We start from the raw sequence: 20,495 nt of genomic DNA on the forward strand, positions 1-20,495 counted from the left end.
CCGGCGCGCCCGCGCCCCGCTCGCGAGGGGGCAGCCGCGGCCCCGCTTGGCCCGGGGCGTCCGTGCCGCCGCCGCGGGGCCGGCTCGGGGACAGGCGCTTACCCGGCGGCCGGGCCCAGGCCGTGCGGCTCGGAGGGAAGCGGGAGGCCGACGGTTGAGGCCGCGAAAATAAAAACGCGGGGGGAGGGGGCGAGGGGCCGGCACTGGCGCTCGCGGACGCGCACCTTCGTGGGCGCGCAGGTGAGCCGGGCCCGCACCCGCACCCGCACCCGCACCCGCACCCGCACCCGCGGCTCCCGGTGGGAACCCCCTGGAGGAAGCGCTGCCACCTGCTCCGTTAGCGCCGGGCGGGAGCAGAGTCTGTCTACGCCCCCGCCTTTCGTTCACTGCAGCCCTGGGACCATGCTCAGTCGCTTCCCTTCCCCACCCCCCGGAAATTTTAAGGAAATACCCTACTTTTCAATGAAACGCCCCTCTTTTTCATGTACCAGGGCTGTGCAGTAAGCATATAGTGCGAGTCACAAAGGCAAGTCACTTAGGAAATTACACGTTTTCTGGAAGCCACATGAAAGGAGTAAGAAGAAACGGGTGGAATGAATTTTAATGTATTTAACCCGCTATCTCCAAAATGGTATTTCAACATGAAATCAATGTAAAATATGAATGAGATGTTTTCTTTTTTTCATGCTAATCAAAATCCAATGTGTATTTTACACTTTCTGCATATCTCAGTTGTGATTAGGCATGCTACGTGATCGATAGCTGCATGTGGCTAGTGGCTACCGGGTTGCACAGAAAATTTCTGTAGACATCATGTGTAAATTAGTGTTTTTGTCAGGCCTGACAGTGCCAAAGTCAAGTAAGGATGAATATTTGTAATGAAAAGGAGGAAAAAATTATTTCTTTGTTAGATTGCAACATCTCACCAAATTGAGTGTAGCCCTGTATTCTAAGCAGGGCTTAATGTTTCTCAATCTTGTCATCTTGAGAATCATTTTAATTAGGAACAAAAACTCATATTAACCTTTTTCTCTTCTTGCTAATACAGAAAACATTCACATCTTCACCTCAATGATTGAGAAAAATGGCCCTAATGAGGGCAATCATGAGTAAATGATTTATGCTGTTGATGGTTAGTAAAATTAATGAAGTCAGGGAAGAAAGCTAGCAAGTGTGGTTTCTTGGTGTGAGAAAGAATGTAGGATTCAAGGTAAGCCCGAGTATTAATGCTTGTGTGATCTTGGGTAAGTTAGGGATTTAATGTCTGAGCCTCAGTTTCCTCAGCTATAAAATAAGCATGTTGTAGCATCAAGCATATATTAAAGGCAAGACAAGATTACAATATAAAAATTAGATGAGTTAATGCTCATAACATTAAAATCCATCCTTTAATGTAGCTGTCAGTCACTTTTTTTTAAAAAAAACTTCATTGTTGAGATTATTATAGATGTCCTTCTTTTTCTCCCCATTGTCCTCCTCCACCCGGTTCCTGCCCTGCCCCAGGCCTTCGACACCTTATTGTCTATGTCCATAGGTAATGCATATATGTATATATACAGATAAGGTCTTTGTTTAATCTCTTTCCCCTCCATCCCTCTTCCCTGAGAATCGTCAGTCCATTCCATTTCCATGCCTCTGATTCTATTTTATTCACCAGTTTATTCTGTTCATTAGATTTCTTATTTTGATTTTTAGATTCAATTGCTGATAGGTATGTGTTTGTTGCCATTTTGTTGTTCATATTTTTATCTTTTTCTTCTTCCTCTTCTTAAAGAATACCCTTCAACATTCCATATAATACTGGTTTGGTGGTGATGAACTCCTTTAGCTTTTTCTTGTCCATGAAGCTCTTTATCTGACCTTCAGTTCTAAATGATAGCTTTGCTGGGTGAAGTAATCTTGGTTGTAGGTCCTTGCTATTCATCACTTTGACAATTTCTTGCCACTCCCTTCTGGCCTGCATAGTTTCTGTTGAGTAATCAGTTGACAGTCGTATGGGCATTCCCTTGTAGGTAACTAACTGTTTTCTCTTGCTGCTTTTAAGATTCTTTGTCTTTAGCCCTTGGCATTTTAATTATGATGTGTCTTGGTGTGGTCCTCTTTGGTGTCCTCTTGTTTGGGACTCTCTGTGCTTCCTGGACTTGTAAGTCTATTTCTTTCACCAGGTGGGGGAAGTTTTCTGTCATTATTTTTCAAGTAGGTTTTCAATATCTTGCTCTCTCTCTTCTTCTGGCACCCCCATAATGTAATTATTGGTACACTTGTAGTTGTCCCAGAGGCTCCTTACACTATCTTCATATTTTTTTTTTATAATTTGTATAAGAGTTTATTTGAACAGAACTGACAACATATGCTGGGGAACAAGATCTCAAATTATCTTCATATTTTTGGATTCTTATTTCTTTTTGCTCTTCTGGTTGGGTGTTGTTTTTTTGCTTCCTCATATTTCAAATCATTGATTTGATTCTTAGAATCCTCTACTCTACTGTTGAATTCCTGTATATTATTCTTTATTTTAGTCAATGTATGCTTAATTTCTGACTGTTCCTTTTCCATTTTTTTTTGGAGGTTTCTAGAAGACTCTTGAGTAGCCTTATAACTGTGGTTTTGAACTCTATATCCAGTAGTTTGCTTTCTTCCATTTCTTTCATTTGTGACATGTTTCTTTGTCTCTGCATTTTGGCTGCTTCCCGCTGTCTGTTTCTATGTATTGGGTAGAGCTGCTATGTCTCCTTGAGTTGGTAGAGTGGCCTTGTGTAGTAGGTATTTTATAGGGCCCAGTGGCTCAGCCTCCCCAGTCATCTGAGCTTGGAGCTCTAGGTGCATCCCTTTAGGGACTGTGAACATAGTCTTGTTGTAGTTGAGCCTTGATTGTTGTTGGTGTCACTGGGAGGAATTGTTCTCCAAGCCAGTTGGCTGTGAGGACCAGCTGCAACTACAGTGGTAGAGCTGCCATACAAGAGACATCCTTATGGAGCAGGACTTGCTTCAGTGGGCTTTGGTGCTCATTGAGTCAGCCGCTTGAGTATGTCACTTATGGATGTGTAGAGTTGTAATCTGGTATGGTCTGACACTGACCACTGGGGTCTCCAGGAAGGTGCAAAGTCAGCCACTGCCTGGGGCCACCCAACAGGAGCTCCAGAAAGATTTGCAGATTCCTCCTCTTTGTATCAGGATTGGAAGTGCCCAGATGAGGCCCAGCTTTGAAGCAAGGCTGGCTGGTGCTGGTGCCGGGTCTTGGGCCTTTTATTGATAGGTTTGGGGCTCCCTTACCCAGCTGCAGCTTGTTTGAGAGATTTACCCTCAGCAAGGAAAGGCCATTCATATGCAAAAGCCACTGCACACAGCTTGGGTGGGATTGCAAATTGGATGAGGCGGGGTCTTAGGGAATCAATCACCAGGGCGGAGCAAACAAATGGCTGTCAGTCAGCTCTGCGACCGGGGAGGTCCCAGCATAGAAACAATGATCCCTGCGAGCTACCTCTGTCTAGGAGAAAGCTGACCCCAAGTTCCTGCCTTGATGCCAGACAATCCAGTTCCTCCTCATATGGGTCTGTGTCCCCCAACGCCTTGCCCTGGTGCTGGAGCTCAGAGGAAGCAGGACCTTGTAAGTTCAGTTTGTGTGCTGGTCTTTTAAGAGGAACAGCCGGTTTTCCAGCAGCCTCTGTGTCACTGAGCCCCAATCCGCACTGGTTTTTACAGCCCATAGTTCTTACTGCCTGCAGGGACTTCTTTTCCCAGCTCTGGGACCCTGCGCTGGGCTTCTGGTGTGGTGCTGGGACCCCTTGCTCCTCCGCAGAGATGATCTCCCCCCCAATTAAAAAAGCGGCCCATGTGGGTGCCGGACCATCCTGTTCCACGCCCTGCACCTCCTACCAGTCTCAGTGTGCTTTCTTCTTTACTTCTCTAGTTGTAGGACTTCCATTCAGCCAGCTTTCCAGCGGTTCTGGATGATGGTTGTTCTGTATTTTAGTTGTAGTTTTGAGGTGGTTGTGGGAGGCAGTGAGTACAGGCGTTTACCTACGCTGCCATCTTCCAGTGGTTCCCCCCGTCAGTCACTTCTTGCTGGACTTTATATATTTTTTATTGATTTCAGAGGGAGAAAGAGAAACATCAATGATGAGAATCATTGATCAACCCATTCCTATATACCCCCTACTGGGGATTGAGCCCAAAACCCAGACATGTGGCCAGAGGGGGAATCCATCGAACTATGACCTCCTGGTTCATAGTTGCTCAACCACTGAGCCACACCTGCTGGGCTGGACTTTTTTATTATATAGGAAAGACCCACAAACTGTATGCTCATGTAGGGACAGAAAACTTGTCCCTTCTCCCCGTCTAGGTTGTTTGGCTAGTCTGATAACTAAGATGACTAACACAGATCAGCAAGAGAAAAACAAACTTAATTTTGTATGGACAGGAGCCTATAAAATTAGGAAACTCCCTGAAGTGACCAAAGGAGGCAGCTTTTATACCTTTTAGACAAGAAGACAATACATTTGTGAAGAATTGGCAAAATAAAGAGGTTTGGGCTTGAGGTAGCAGATTGGTGAGGACGTAATAATTCTTGCTTACGAAGCCATCTCAACCTTAATTCCCTTTTTCTGGTGATAAGGATGCTTCGAACCTCTTGGTCCAGGGAGGGGACCTTCAGGTGGAGGTTTATTTCCTGCTTTCAGGGGGCAAAGGAGGGTTAGAATGTCCTTCTACTGTCTGTTTCTTAAGTAACTTTAACTCAAAATAATCAATATGCCAAGTGGTGTATTCTCTCTTCACTTGAAAACAGTGAGCTTTTGTTTGCACTCATCACCCCTTTGTTCCCTTAAAACTTTTGTGATAGCACCTTTTGTCCACCTGAGATTTTTAAAAGTATATATTTTATTGATTTTTTACAGAGAGGAAGGGAGAGGGATAGAGGGTTAGAAACATCAATGAGAGAGAAACATTGAACAGCTGCCTCCTGCATACCCCCTACTGGGGAATGTGCCCGCAACCAAGGTTGTGGGCCTTGACTGGAATGGAACCTGGGACCCTTCAGTCTGCAGCCCGATGCTCTATCCACTGAGCCAAACCGGTCAGGGCTCCACCTGAGATTTTTATCTGCATCTTTACAGGCTCGTTTTGTTGATAAGTTAGGTGATTAAGATGTTATCCTTTTTATTCTGATGTAACTGTTTCCCTGTTTATTCTGATGTAACTGTAGGTCTAATAATGTATGAAAGGTCCACTTGGGGATTACATGAATGGGATTGGCTTCACAATAATAACACTAGCTAATATTTATTGTTTATTATGTTGCCGCCACAGTTCCAAGAGCTTTACTTTTATCATTTTATTTAATCCCCATATCCTCTGAAGTAGACATTCCAATCACCCTCATTTTACAACAAAAGGGCGCCAAGATATTTTGAGAGCTCACATTCATCTGGGAACAGTTTTAGGCTAACTGCCAGGTGCTAGGTGTTGCAAAACGCCAAGAGGCCACACACACACACACCCCATTTGGGACTCTGAAAAGAACCATTAAAAATGCTCCTCCTCCACAGTTAAGCCTTTCTTATGGATTTATGATGACATGAGAGGAGGACTCAATTCTGAGAGGTTGCAAAATATGTTGTAATCTGGGGAGAGGCCTGCTGTGAACTATGGGAAAGATCTGTCTCCAGGGAGACCGCCCCCAGCTGGCTAAGCTCCAATTCTCCCTTCGTGGCAGTGGCACTCTGGGAAAACTCTATCTTGGCACTTGTATGCTGGATCGTTAATATTTGGTTTATTCAACTGCCTCCTCCACTAAACTAGCCTGAGGGCAGAGGACACCTTTTATTTTTTATTTTTTTTAAAATAGATTTTTATTGATTTCAGAGAGGAAGGAAGAGGGAGAGATAGAAACATCAATGATGAGAGAGAATCATTGATTGGCTGCCTCCTGCACACCCCTCACTGGGGATTGAGCCCACAACCCAGGCATGTGCCCTTGACCGGAATTGAACCTGGGACCCTTCAGTCTGCAGTCCGATGTTCTATCCACCGAGTCAAACCGGCTAGGGCAACACCTTTTATTTTTATTTTATTTTATTTATTGATGAGAAACACACTACACACACATTGATTTGTTGTTCCACTTATTTATACATTCATTGGTCTGTTCTTGCATGTGCCCTGGCATATTGGGATGACACTCTAACCAACTGAGCTACCCTGCCAGGGCGGCAGAAGACACCTTTTCATCTCTACACTTAGAGATTCTAACCCAGTACTACTTGGCACTTCATAGGCTTGTAAGCCCAGCCGGCGTGGCTCAGTGTTTGAGCATTGACTTATGAACCAGGAGGTCGCAGTTTGATTCCCAGTCAGGGCACATGCCCGGTTTTGGGCTCAATCTTCAGTGTGGGGCATGCAGGAGGCAGCCCATCAATGATTCTCTCTCATCACTGATGTTTGTATCTCTCTCTCCCTCTCTGAAACCAATAAAAATATATTTTAAAAAGTAATAGGACTCACCTACAATCGTCCTGCTTTTCTTTGGATCCCCACTATCGCCGAGACACGTTAGTGAGCCAGGGCAAATGGTAAAGGGAAAATAAGACAGAGTTAAATGGCCATGCAGTGTGCAGCCACCTAGTAAATCCTATCTTCCTTAAACCAAGGACACTGGAGAGTAAATAATTTACACTTCTCCCCAACCAGAAGGTAAATAGCTTAAACCACCCTATCAGGGAGAGGATAGCAATCCAACTAATGACATTTATGTCAACCAGACCCAAGGACAGATGAAGTTAAGAGCATAGATCTCATTTTGGCACATCAGCATAAAGCTGATGAGTAGCCTATTGATTCTCCACTAAGACGTCTCCTAAACTCCCAGCCTTTAAAAACAGCCCTAGCTGGTTTAACTCAGTGGATATTGCAGCTTCCTCGGCCCTGGTCGGGGTGTGTGCAGAAGGCAACCAACTGATGTGTTTCTCTCACATCGACGCTTCTGTCTCTCCTCCCTTCCACTCTCTCTAAAAATCAATGGAAAAATAGCATCGGGTGAGGATTAACCAAAAACAAAACAAAACAAAAACCTCAAAACGAAGGTCCCTGCAAGTGCTCTCCCTCCCAGGAGCATGCTGGTTCCTTCCCCTTCCTCTTTCCCCTCAACAGGCACATATTTGCTAAACTCTATGGTTCTCAACCTTCTGGCCCTTTAAATACAGTTCCTCATGTTGTGACCCAACCATAAAATTATTTTCGTTGCTACTTCATAACTGTAATGTTGCTACTGTTATGAATCGTAATGTAAATATCTGATATGCAGGATGGTCTTAGGCGACCCCTGTGAAAGGATCGTTCGACTGCCAAAGGGGTCAGGACCCACAGGTTGAGAACCGCTGCTCTAAGGGCTCCCATGAGACTTGCAACCTGGGAGCAGCAGCTCATCCAGAGCTAAGCCCCTGAACTCTGACCTTTTTGTGAGCCAACGCAGCCCAGCCCAGGCTTATTTCTCCTCCTGTTGCTTCTATTCTAGGCCCTTTCTTGTTTCATTGTCCCCAGCTTTAATACAGGCTCTCTAAAAATCACCCGATTCACTCTGTGAAATCCTTCCTGCACGAAGTCAGGAAAGAACCCCCACACAACCCACCTTAGTTGTATATTATCAAATTTCTGGATGTGTGTTACAGTTATGCAAGATGTTGGGAGAACTGGGTGAAGGGTAAATGAGATCCCTCCATATTATTTCTTACAGCTGCATGTGTACCTACAATTAGCTCTAAATAAAAAGTTTCAAAAACCAAACACATATAAATACACCTTATTCCTTCCTGTTCCATTACTCCTTCCCTGGTCATTCTGTTCACTTGTCTCTGCCCAAATCATCATAGCAGCTTGCATGTTAATATGGATTAGTGGGGGCATCGTTCAAAGAGAGAAGAGAATTAGAAATAAGAAAGTGGTGCTCAGAACATGAGATATAAGAGTTGAATATTTGAGAGAAAGTTCTGGATGGATAATTACAACAGGCAATATTCTAGTAATTGCACAATTCAACTGATTGAACTGAAGTGCTAGCTGGCCAGCAACAAGGTAATGTAATAGCTGGGAATGCTATTTTCAGAGTCCAAATTGGGCATCTGAAAGACAATCAGGAACATCAATGTTTAATGTATAAATGTCAAGTTATGGTCTTTTGCTATGGGCATGTTCTGTCTCCCTATCTCTCCGGCACAGTACATTCATGCTGTTTGTTGGCATGAGGTCAAACCAGCAGCTTCTTTCTGTTGCAGCACCTCCAGGACACTCACAATGTGTTTCTTCCTTCTAGCAGATAATTGTTGACTACCCAACAAAGCCAGTCTTATAGGTGCTGATGGCATATCAGTAAATAAGATGAAATGTCTATCCTCAAGAACAGTGGTTCTCAACCTTCTGGCCCTTTAAAACAGTTCCTCATGTTGTGACCCCCAACCATAAAATTATTTTCGTTGCTACTTAATAACTGTAATGTTGCTACTGTTATGAATCGTAATGTAAATATCTGATATGCAGGATGGTCTTAGGCGACCCCTGTGAAAGGGTCGTTCGGCCGCCAAAGGGGTCATGACCCACCGGTTGAGAACCGCTGCTCAAGAAGCTTACGCGTGGCAAGCAGACAGGCGATAGTACTACAGAACTTTAAATGTTATAATTATGTCACAATGGGCTCTAATGGGAGGGCACCTCACTCAATCTTGGGTAATCAGGAGAGGCTTCTGTGAGAACGTCCCATCTCCAATGAAATACAGGAGTGATAGGTTAATCCAGGCAAATGAATGGGAGGTGTACACAGGGGGACTCGATGCTCACAGCGGCATCGTTTCTCTCTGAAGGAGCTCTGTCCTCCTTGCTTCCCTTGGTATCTTCATCTCCACAGACCCTAATGGTGTACTACATTCTTCTAAAGCAGCGGTTCTCAACCTGTGGGTCGTGACCCCTTGGGGGTTGAACGACCCTTTCACAGGGGTCGCCTAAGACCATCGGAAAACACATATATAATTACATATTGTTTTTGTGATTCATCACTATGCTTTAATTATGTTCAATTTGTAACAATGACAATACATCCTGCATATCAGATATTTACATTACGATTCATAACAGTAGCAACATTACAGTTATGAAGTAGCAATGAAAATAATTTTATGGTTGGGGGTCACCACAACATGAGGAACTGTATTAAAGGGTCGTGGCATTAGGAAGGTTGAGAACCACTGTTCTAAAGACCTCGTCTTTGTTGCTTTTGATAGATTAGGACTCTAAATATTAAATATAGGTTACACTCTCTTTAAGCATTTGTGGGTATAGAGTCTCCTAAATTTCAGAGGGTTTAAATTTTGAAGTGTACCCTAATTTTGAAGTACATTTAAAATTTAAGTGTCCAATCTTAGAACAGTGTGTAATGAAAACTTGCATTTAGGTGAGCATGACTGTTTGGTGGCTGGGAAAGCCAAGGAGGAAGCAGATATCAAAACGAACAAAGCCCTCACAACCTAGTGGGGGTATGAAATCTTTGCAAAAATTTTATACAAGACAGTGGCTAAGAGTCAGAAGCAACTACCTTACAAACTTTGGGACTTAATCCAATTTTCCTTGGGAATACATTGTACTGACTGTGTAGGAGTTTAAGGTCGGAAACAGACCCTTCCAAATGGCACATGTTTTCACCTGGAGCAATGGCACCCAAATTATGTTGGGGAAATGAGCCGGATGAATTTAAAAAATTACCACACGCTTACTATTTAACAGAATAAGTGAAAAGTTGAACGTCATCTTTGGATTCGTTCTCATATGGTGTAATGTTAAGTAAGTTAAATAACCCACTGAACATTTTTTTAAGCCAGTGTTTCTCAATCTTAGAACTATTTTTTTACAGAGAGGGAAGGAGAGGGATAGAGTTAGAAACATCGATCAGCTGCCTCCTGCACGCCCCCTACTGGGGATGTGCCCGCAACCAAGGTACGTGCCCTTGACTGGAATCGAACCCGGAACCCTTCAGTCCACAGGCTGACGCTCTATCCACTGAGCCAAACCAGTTAGGGCTCAATCTTAGAACTGTTGACGTTTGGGGTCATACTTCTTTGTTGTAAAGGGCTGTCCTGTGTAATGTACAGTTTTGGCAGCATCCCTGGCCTCTACCCACTAGATACCTCCCCTTTTTTTTTTTTTTTTTTTTTTAAATATATTTTATTGATTTTTTACAGAGAGGAAGGGAGAGAGAGAGAGTTAGAAACATTGATGAGAGAGAAACACCGATCAGCTGCCTCCTGCACATCTCCCACTGGGGATGTGCCCGCAACCCAGGTACATGCCCTTGACCGGAATCGAACCTGGGACCCTTGAGTCCGCAGGCCGACGCTCTATCCACTGAGCCAAACCGGTTTCGGCTAGATACCTCCCCTTTACAGCTGTAACCACCAAAATGTCTCCAGACACCCTGGGACAAAACTGTCCTGTTGAGAACCACTGACTTTTAAGCTTTGAAGAGAAAAAAAAGCAAACCCCTAAGACACACACACACACACACACGCACGCATTTTAAAACAAGAGCTTAGTTTTCCCCCTCATTTTATTGAGATATAACTGACATGCAGCACTGTACATGTTTAAATTATGTAGCATAACGTTTTGTCTTACATATCTTGTGAAAGGATCTTAGTTTTAATCCTTATCCATTATTCCTGACTCAATGTACCTGCAGTATCTGGAACCTGTCCCTCGGGTTGCACTAATCATGGCTCATTATGATTTTAAAACACCTGGCTGTGTCTCTTCCTGCGTGTGAACTCTCCTAGGACCCGGCCATGTTTCACAGGGACATGACAGTGAGAGTCCATTAGTTGAATGACCTCTGGGCTAGTTAAACACAAGAGATGTTCTCAAAGTAAGGGTTTCTCTGCGATTTATTTCTTTTTGAGAATATGGAATATATGTTTTAGTTTCATAACTTTTTAGAATATATTTTTATTGATTTCAGAGAGGAAGGAAGAGGGAGAGAGAGATAGAAACACCAATGACGAGAGAGAATCATTGGCTGGCTTCTTCCTGCAGGCCCCCTATGGGGGATCAAGCCTGCAACCCGGCTTGTGACCGGACCTGGAATCAAACTGACGACCTCTTGGTTCATAGGTCGATGCTCAACCTCTGAGCCACACCAGCTGGTCAAGATTCATAATTTTTTCCCCTTCATCTTAGATATGCCAATTAAAGTGAAAAGCAGAGACCTCTCTTACTGAAGCCTCCAGATGATTCAGCTTTAGGGGAAACGAGCCATTTTATCCTCTATATTTCATTCCTCCTACTTTTAATCAGAACACACCTGCAGACTAAGTAACAGACCTGCGTGCAGAGAACAGCTCAGTCGTTATGCTTTGGAGTCCTTGAGCACGTCTGCTCAGCCCAGCCGAGGCCTGGTGGGGACACACTGCCTCCAAGGGCACTGGATTCTGCCGTTAGCACGCGGCTTCCTCTGGCCCAGCCTGTGGAAGGCGCAGATGTGTGTTCATTTTCAGGCCCTCACATCTTTCCCGAGGAACTCAACTCTACTTCTCTGGCCAGAAAGGAAATACAAAACGCCCCCATTCCGCCCTTCCCCGCCCCCTGGCTTCCTTCCCACTCCCTTTTTGGTCCTCTCTGGTTACAGAAATTCTGATTTTTTCCTAGAGAGGTGGAGGAACGGCAGGCACCGGGAGCGGAGTTACATTATCCTCTTCTGTGTCCTGGTGGGACGCTAGGGAGGAAATCACACTTTGTAAGCGGCTCTCCAGGGAGAGGATCAAGTGCAGCCCAGAAAACTCCAGCGCCCGGGTTTGGCTCCAGGTTTGATTGACAAGCAGGGGCCGAGGGAGAGCGCGGAGGCGGGGCGGGGGGCGGCGGGGCGCAGAGACAAAGGAGTTTCGGCTGCACCGAGGACAGTGCAGGGCCCTTGGGGGTACCTGGCCGGGGCGCTCCTGCGGGGCATCTGGTGAGGTCGCTTTGCAGCCCAGATCGCTCGCGGGCGGGGTGGTCGGGCCACTGGAGGGGGCCGGGGCGCGAAGTTTAAAGAGGGAAAGTGTCTCTGTGACCTCACTGAAGTTGGGGGTAGCGCGTCGCCGTCACGTGGCCGCCTCTGCAGGGTTGGGGCTGTTCTTCCGGGTTGGAGCTCAGCAGCGCGGGGCCCCAGCCCGGGTCGGCCAGCGCGGCGTCCCCTCGCGGTCCCCGAGCACCGCCCGCGGAAGCCCGGCCTCCACCCGGAGGTGAGCGGGGTGCGGGCGGCGCGGTGCGCCCAGGGCGCAGCTGGGGAAGGGGCGCAGCTGGGCCGGCGCGCAGGGCTGGCGGCGACGACGATCGGGGTCCCCCGGGAAGGAGACCTGTCAAGGAGAAGGGGGCGGGGTGGGCTGGGACCCGGGCGCCCGCTGGCCGGAGAGTGGGGCCGGGAGGAAGAACCGAGCCTGCAGGGCCTGCTTTCTCATCTCTTGCTGGGGCCGGTGGACTCGGTGGACTCGGGACCTGGGTCCCCGCAGGGAGCAGGGGCGAGGCGGCAGCTGTGCAGATCACAAGTCTTGGGGCGTTGGGGGCGCGGCGGAGGTTGCAGGGGTCGTTTCGGCCCTCCAGATGGGAGGAAGGAGGGAGGTCATAGAGGACTCTCCATAGGGGTGCACCAAGAGAGAGGAGGCAGCTGGACGCCGAAATTGTGCTTGAACCTCGATGGGGCTCGGGGTCGGTGACTGGCTGGAGGAATAGGAGGTGGCGAGGGAAAGTTGTGAGTGTGTGTCGGGGCGGCTGCAGGGGGTCCCACAAACCGCTGGCGCGCGGGGAGTGGGGCCGGGCCGGGGAGCTGGGAGAGGCGCGGGGGGCAGGCGGGGGATTTGAACTCCGGGCGGAATGACATTGTGCAGCCCGCGCCAATGGGCTTCGGGCGAAGGTTATAAATAGCGGCCCCGGGCACACGCCAGCCCGTGGCAGTTTAGGTGGCGGGCAGGGGCGGTAGCGGTAGCGGTGGGTTTGGGCGAGGTCACGCTGCCTGCCACTCTGAGCTCTGCAGGCTGCTGCGTCCTTGGTTGGTATGTCTCCCTTTAAAGGCACGGCTTGTTTACGGGTGCAGGCGTCCTTTATTCGCCCTGTGATGCTGGGCAGTCCTTCTGAGATCTGTTTTAGGGAGTCTCGTAAGGACAGGCTCTATTCGGACAGGTGGGGCTTGCGTGGCTACTTTTATTTTTAAAAATATGTTTTATTGTTTTTTTGCAGAGAGGAAGGGAGAGGGATAGAGAGTTAGAAACATCGATGAGTTGCCTCCTGCACACCCCCTATTGGGGATGTGCCCGCAACCAAGGTACATGCCCTTGACCGGAATCGAACCTGAGACCCTTCAGTCGGCAGGCCGAAGCTCTATCCACTGAGCGAAATCGGTCAGGGCTGCGTGGCTACTTTTATTTAAAATGCACCCCAAGGGGGGTCAAGAGGGAAATGGGAGACATCTATAATACTATCAACAATAAAAATATATATTAAAAATTAAAAAAATTAAAAAAATGCACCCCCTTTCTCCATCGCTCCCCTGTAACTTGCAAACCTTTTCAGCTGTTTTTTAATTTTTTTATTGGATGGGCAGTTTAGGATTACTTATCAGCAAGGGTACCTAGGCTGCTTACCTTTGCTGATGGAATTAGTTTTCTGCAAGGCTACACAGCATATCATTTTCAAACGAAATTTCCTGAAATTCCTTGGAGACCATGTTCCATAGATACCCTGGCTTCATGTTGCCTAGCCCTGGCTAGTCACTCATTCAATCAAAAACTGTTGTTGATTTCCTCTGCATTGTGCAAATCACTGGGCCAGAGTTGTAAGTTTTCCCCGTTGCTTGAAAGCCATAGAAGCACCTGGATAATAAAACAGCGGAGAGCTTTAAAGCAGAGATAGGGGAAAGTGTGACAATTACGATGGGATACTATCTTTGGTAACAAGTAACAGCTGTGATTGCCAAGGCCGCACAGTCAATATATTGTGGACTGAGGGGCTTCTGATCCCCAGTTCACCCTCTTAGCCTCTCTGTCGTCCCCTCTCTCAGGTGCTTAACCTCAAGGATTTTAGCGGAGATAGTTACCCAAACAGCTTACATTAAAGGGGACCATATGAATGCCACACTAGCCCCCCACTTTTTAAAAAAATTTTTGAGTTGTAAGTTTTCCCCGTTGCTTGAAAGCCATAGAAGCACCTGGATAATAAAACAGCAGAGAGCTTTAAAGCAGAGATAGGGGAAAGTGTGACAATTACGATGGGATACTATCTTTGGTAACAAGTAACAGCTGTGATAATGTGGTTCAGCTATTTAGTCTCTGAATCTCTTTCAGGGTCATTTGTATTTGATTTAGGCTTAGTGATAGGGACTGCTCTTGCCAATGAACTACTCATGATCACTGTGCTGTATGTTCATAACATGAATCAAGTGGAGTGCTGGGGAGAAATTGACTTCTGAAGGCTTTGGCCCTATTGACAACTGATGCCAGGGATCTGCTTATCATTAAATTACCATTTTCCAAGTAGGCAGGGCAAAGCTTCTAGACCAGCCGTGGGCAAACTACGGCCCTCGGGCCGGATCCGGCCCGTTTGAAATGAATAAAACTAAAAAAAAAAAGACCGTACCCTTTTATGTAATGATGTTTACTTTGAATTTATATTAGTTCACACAAACACTCCATCCATGCTTTTGTTCCGGCCCTCCGGTCCAGTTTAAGAACCCATTGTGGCCCTCGAGTCAAAAAGTTTGCCCACCCCTGTTCTAGAGTCTAGGCCACGAAGTAGGACTTTAGCTTTAAAATATTGCAAAATCTCATCTAATCATTAGGAGTCTAACAAAGGAGCTTTCCTATGCTCCTTTTATTTATTTATTTATTTATTTATTTTTTAAAAATATATTTTATTGATTTTTTACAGAGAGGAAGGGAGAGGGATAGAGAGTTAGAAACATGGATGAGAGAGATAAACATCGATTAGCTGCCTCCTGCACATCCCTACTGGGTATGTGCCCGCAACCAAGGTACATGCCCTTGGCCGGAATCGAACCAGGGACCCTTGAGTCCGCAGGCCTACGCTCTATCCACTGAGCCAAACCGGTTAGGGCATTTATTTGTTTTTAAAAAAATATTTTTTATTGATTTCAGAGAGGAAGGGAGAGGGAGAGAGAGATAGAAACATCAACGATGAGAGAGAATCATTGATCAGCTGCCTCCTGCACGCCCCCTACTGGGGATTGAGCCCAGAACCCCGGCATGTGCCCTTGACCGGAATCGAACTGAGGACCCTTCAGTCTGCAGGCCGACACTCTGTCCACTGAGCCAAACCGGCTAGGGCTATGTTCCTTTTATAGAGGAGCAGACTGAGGCACAGATTCAGGTCACACAGTGAGTGAGTGGCAGACTTAGGCACCTGCATGGGCTCTATGATTGCTAGCTTTGTGTTTTCGAGGATGAGGTTTGGGCAGGCCCTTGTCAGCCCCAAAAGGACAGAGTTTGTTGGGGATTAGGGTGACTCAATAAGGGAAGGTTAGGAGAGGACTAGAAAAATCTCCCTCAAGACAAAAGGTATCTTTTATATACCGTTGTTTCTCCCTTGGTTCTTGGCATAGATTCAGTGCATGTTTTGAATGAATGAGTGTTTTGATTCATTTGCTCAGCCGTGAATGACACCAGAAGAGACCTATGAGTAAATGAGGAGTGTATTTATGGGATTCAGGAATGCCTTAGGACTGGAATGAAATGACATAATGTGGAAACACTTTGAAAATATAAAACCTATTAAAATGCAAAGGATTATTCTTGTGCATTTTTTATTACATGTCTGAACGCATCTTGCATGCTCCCTCTGCCTTAACTTTTTGTTCACATTACTCTCTCCATCGCAAACACCTTTCCCTTCCTTTAAAAAAATTTATTGATTTTAGAGAGAGAGATTTTCTTTTTAAATTAAATCTTTATTGTTTAAAGTATTACATATGTCCCCCTTTCCCCCCCATTGACCCTTTCTAGCCCTCCCGTCCGCCCCAGGCCTTCACCACCCTATTGCCTGTGTCCATGGGTTATGCATATATGCATACAAGTTCTTTGATCTCTTCCCACTAGAGAGAGAGATTTTATTTATTGGTTTCATTTATTGATTTTGTTGGTCTACTCATTAATGCATTCATTGGTTGACTCTTGAATATGTCCCGACTGGGGATCGAACCTACAACCTTGGTGTTTTGGGATGACACTCTAACCAACTGACCTACCTGGCCAGGGCTTTTCCCTTCTCCTTTTTGAACCCTGTTGGAGGACATGATTTCCTTTGATCCCTCCAAGAACTTTGGACTTGCATTACTCTGCTTTGGAGTGTCATTACTTGTTGATTTTTCTTATCTCCAAGCAAATGACCTGTTCCGCTTTGATTCTTCAGATGCTCCTAATGGCTGTGCCTTTGAGACTCAGCCTTCAGTACATGGTTGTTGAATGGAAGGTCATTTAAGAATCAGCACCACTTGGATTGAGGATTTCCATTCTCAATGTTGCAAGAAGTTGCTTCTGGGAGTTGTGGCAGCAGTTCTGAAATGAAAAATGAGCTAGACCTGCCCCCCCCACCCCCCCCATCCTCTGGAAGCAGGAAGAATGTTTATGGAGTCTGCTGGGATTGGGTTCTGGGCACCTGGGGGCCCATGTGATGGCGCAGAGTGTAAATGGTAGTTGGTGGAATCAGCTGAGCTTGACCGATAGAGTTCCAGGTCCCCTGCTTCTCCCCAATTTTAAAGGAAAAGAAAAGAAGGATGTGGGGACATTGGAAATCCCGGGGATGATGGAGGCTTTCCATGAACCCCTGGGGATCTGCTACGGAGGTAGCCCTCGAAGCCTCGTTCAATAACAGCTGAGGTCAGTGACACTTCCCTCAGCCTGGTTAGAGCTGGCAAAAAGTGGCCGCTTGTGAGGACCACCGACAGAAGAGCTCCTATTCCACCCTAATCTCCAAGCACACACTGGAATTTTTCTCTTTTTTATTGGAGTCATATCCCACCCATGTTTAATTTTCTTGAGATGTGCACCTGGCAGATATGAGTCTTGCATTCATCCAGTCTCAGTTCGAGGGCTTGCACAGGATGAGCATCCTGCCTCACTGAATAGGATGCCGTGTTTTCTGTGCAATGTGGCATCTAAACAAGTGACTACTGCCCAGCCAGCGTGGCGCAGTGGTTGAGCATTGACCTATGAACCAGGAGGTCATGGTTTGATTCCAGGTCAGGGCACATGCCGGGGTTGTGGGCTTAATCCCCAGTGTGGGACATGCAGGAGGCAGCTGATCAATGATTTTCTCTCATCTTTGATGTTTTTATTTCTCTTCCCCTCTCCCTTCCTCTCTGAAATCAATAAAAATATATTTAAAAAAATAAAATAAACAAGCTACTCCTGCACCGCACAGTATTTTAGATAATATAAGGGAAATTCAAGGGTAACTTTGATTATACACAATTTTTTGCTGGACATGCAGACTTAGAAATAACTTTCAGGTAAGAGGAGACTGGACTCTATAGCATTTTTTTTTTTAACTTTCCAGCTATTTTAAGAATCAATTACACGTATGTGATCTAGGCTCTGAATTGAATAGTGAGTTTATAACAGTTTAAGTGGGAAAATGGATTTCCACCCTTAAATACCTGAATTGGAAACAAACCTTTGAAGCACCTTCTGTCAGTAAAAGACTTGGCAAAGAAATTCATTGTAGATGCCCACATAGGACTGTTCTATTCCAAGCTCTTCAGATTAGTCTGTTTTTAATGTGTTTTTTTTTTGATGTTCAAAAAAACAAAGTATGTTTTTCTCAGCACATAAATATTTTATTCTCTTTTCTCTTAGTGATTTACCTTCAAGAAAATTGGGGCTTCAGAAAGTTGGGGACTGCTCTAAACATGGCCAACCTCCTGAAAACAGTGGTGACCAGCTGTTCGTGTCCTTTACTTAGCAACTTGGGGTCCTGTAAGGTTGTGCCTGGGAAGAAGGAGTTTTTACGAACATTTCATACGCATCAGGCACTGTGGTGTAAATCCCCCGCAAAACCAGGTAAAGTCTCACTTCACCGCGTGTGACACGAGCCTTCAAGTCGTAGGAGCACGTAGCTCTCCGAGGATGGAAAAAGGCAGACCATGCAGCTTCCAGCCTGGAGCTTGTGGACAGTCAATTTGCATAAAAAGAGCTAATGAGCACTTTTCTTAGGAGAAGTTCCAGGTTGTCAGGACTAATGGAGAAGAAAAGGTAATAGAAAAAAGAAAAAGGGCGAACCAGCGGAATTGAACCCTGGGAAGTACTGTTCACAGTAACCACTTCTCCTAACATCTCTCTCTCTGTCCTGGTCAGTATTGGAGGATTGTACCATATAAGGCGCAGCTGCGCCCAAGAATTAGGAACTAAGTGCATTACTTCATCTGTAGCAGTGCTTTTCCATGTAGTAAATGGCAGCTTCATCTCAGTTGCTTGGGTTAGAAACCTTGGAGTCTCCCTGGGTCCTCCCAGTAGGTGCAGGTCAGCTCTGCCTTATATGGAGAATCTGTCCTCTCCTCACCGCCACCGCTGTTACATTCTGGTCCGAGCCACCATCAGCTGTCACTAGTCTTCTAAATGACCTCTGTGCTTTCTGCCTCTGTCCCCCTACAGTCTGTTCTGTATATGACAGTGACAATACTCTTTTTAAAATGAAAACGTATCCCTCTTCTACTCAAAATTTGCCATTAGCTCTCTAGCTCATACAGGGTAAGAGCTGAGGCCTTTTTGTGCTGTACAAAGCCCCCCTTCTGTTCAGGGGTGCAGGCCAGGAGGAGGAAAGGTTAGAAGGGGGCCCTTCCACACTGAATCAGATAGGTCCCTGTAAGCACCGTACCCCAAGACCTTCCCAGTACTGGCTACTCCCCCTGGCCAGAACACAGACCAGTGGCCATACGTACTGCAAGGGAGACTTGGGCCTTTCGTCTTGCATCCCAGATGGCGACATTCTCAACCAAAAATGGCATTCTGTCTCTAAGGTGGAGGAACAGAATGGGTATGGGGGGGGGGAGGGGCAACCGGAAGTCTTTGCCATGTGGAATAACACCTCTTAAAGTTAGGTTTGTAGGACTGACGTTGTGCATTGACCCCTAAACTCCGGGACTTTTGGACTTCTCACGTCTGCCTGGAATAGATTGCACAGCCTTTCCTTGTCCTCACACGGCGAGTCACTGTTGGCAGGGTACCTGCCCCTGGGAGTCCTCAACTTTGGCTTCAGATTTTAAAACTGTTTCCTAGAAAGCCAGGTTATCCGGTGCGATACAATCATGTATAAAGTAAAAGTAGATGATTGCACTGCGGACATGACCGTTGTCCTTGTGAGTAAATGCACGGGCTCTGTATTCATGATGTATAAGACTTTGTTTATTTTTTTTGTTTTATTTCTGATTCTGGACTATTTCCTGGGTAATTTACTTTTTATCTTTAAAAGATAAGCATTTTATTTTTTTCCTTAATAAAGCCACAATTTCATTATCACATTGAAAAGCATGAAAAGTAATTCCAGTCACCATTCATATTTCCTCACTTTTTTTCTTAATTTCTTTTCTTTTTTTATAGATGCTTTGTTCAAATAACGAGCCAGACAAGGTCCATATGTTGTATTTCAGTTGCTGTGTCCTTAGGTCTCTTTTGATCTATAGTTCCCTTCCTCTCTTTTTCTTTTTCTTTGTTGAAAAATGTAGCTGTTGCTTGTGGAATTTCTCACATTCTAGGTTTGCCTGATTGCATTCCCTTGGTGTTATGTAACCAGTTTCTCTGCACCTTGTACTTTCTGTAACATTTAGTTGGCAGAGGCCAGACTAGAGTCAGGTTTGATTTATTGGGCAAGAACACTTCCCAGGTGATGCTGTGTGTCATCTATTACATTATATCAAGAAGGTGAACCCATGAGTTTAGATGATGTCAGTGTGATCCATCTATCGTGAACTTCCTGCCTGTTTTTCACTCACATGCTATAGCAGCCATTTGACTGATGATGAACTAAATCCATGATTTCAGGGGTTTTAAATTGGGGATAGTCTATCATTCTATCTTTTTATTTTTTTAAAGGCTGCTGTGCTTTGTACTAGAACCTTTACATATATTTCTCTGTTTTTAAAAAATATGTTTTTATTGATTTTTAGAAAGAGAGGAAGAGAGAGGGATAGAGAGACAAAAACATTGATTGGCTGCCTTTGCATGGCCCTTACCGGGGATTCAGCCCAAAGCTCTGGCATGTGTCCTGGCCAGGAATTGAACTGGTGATCTCTTGGTTCACGGGTCAACGCTTAACCACTGAGCCACGCTGGCCAGGCTATTTCTCTCTTTTTTTTGGAAAATGTTATTTATTGATTTTAGAGAGAGAGAGGAAGGGAGACAGAGAGAGAAACATCTATTTGTTGTTCCACCCATTCATGCTTTCTGTGGTTGATTCTTGTATGTGTCCTGAAAGGATCAAAC

At 45.6% G+C, this 20,495-nt stretch overlaps 1 protein-coding gene across 4 annotated transcripts in view; it reads left to right on the plus strand.

Moving 5' to 3' along the window:
* Positions 1 to 11,662: 11,662 nt before the first annotated feature.
* The window catches only part of NNT (nicotinamide nucleotide transhydrogenase), a 77,726-nt gene continuing 68,893 nt past the window's right edge, over positions 11,663 to 20,495 (plus strand). The window contains exons 1-2 of one of the 4 annotated variants that reach the window (XM_006095382.3): positions 11,663 to 11,838; positions 17,874 to 18,077. In XM_006095382.3, coding sequence (XP_006095444.1) covers positions 17,927 to 18,077 — 151 coding nt within the window. In that variant the 5' untranslated portion in view covers positions 11,663 to 11,838; positions 17,874 to 17,926. Of the gene's footprint in view, positions 11,839 to 11,916; positions 11,984 to 12,169; positions 12,255 to 17,873; positions 18,078 to 20,495 lie in introns of those variants that run through there. The other 3 variants (XM_014461425.2, XM_014461423.2, XM_023759382.1) reach the window with 3 other exon arrangements.

The sequence above is a fragment of the Myotis lucifugus genome, unplaced genomic scaffold (assembly GCF_000147115.1).
Source record: "Myotis lucifugus unplaced genomic scaffold, Myoluc2.0 scaffold_153, whole genome shotgun sequence".
Taxonomy (NCBI): domain Eukaryota; kingdom Metazoa; phylum Chordata; class Mammalia; order Chiroptera; family Vespertilionidae; genus Myotis; species Myotis lucifugus.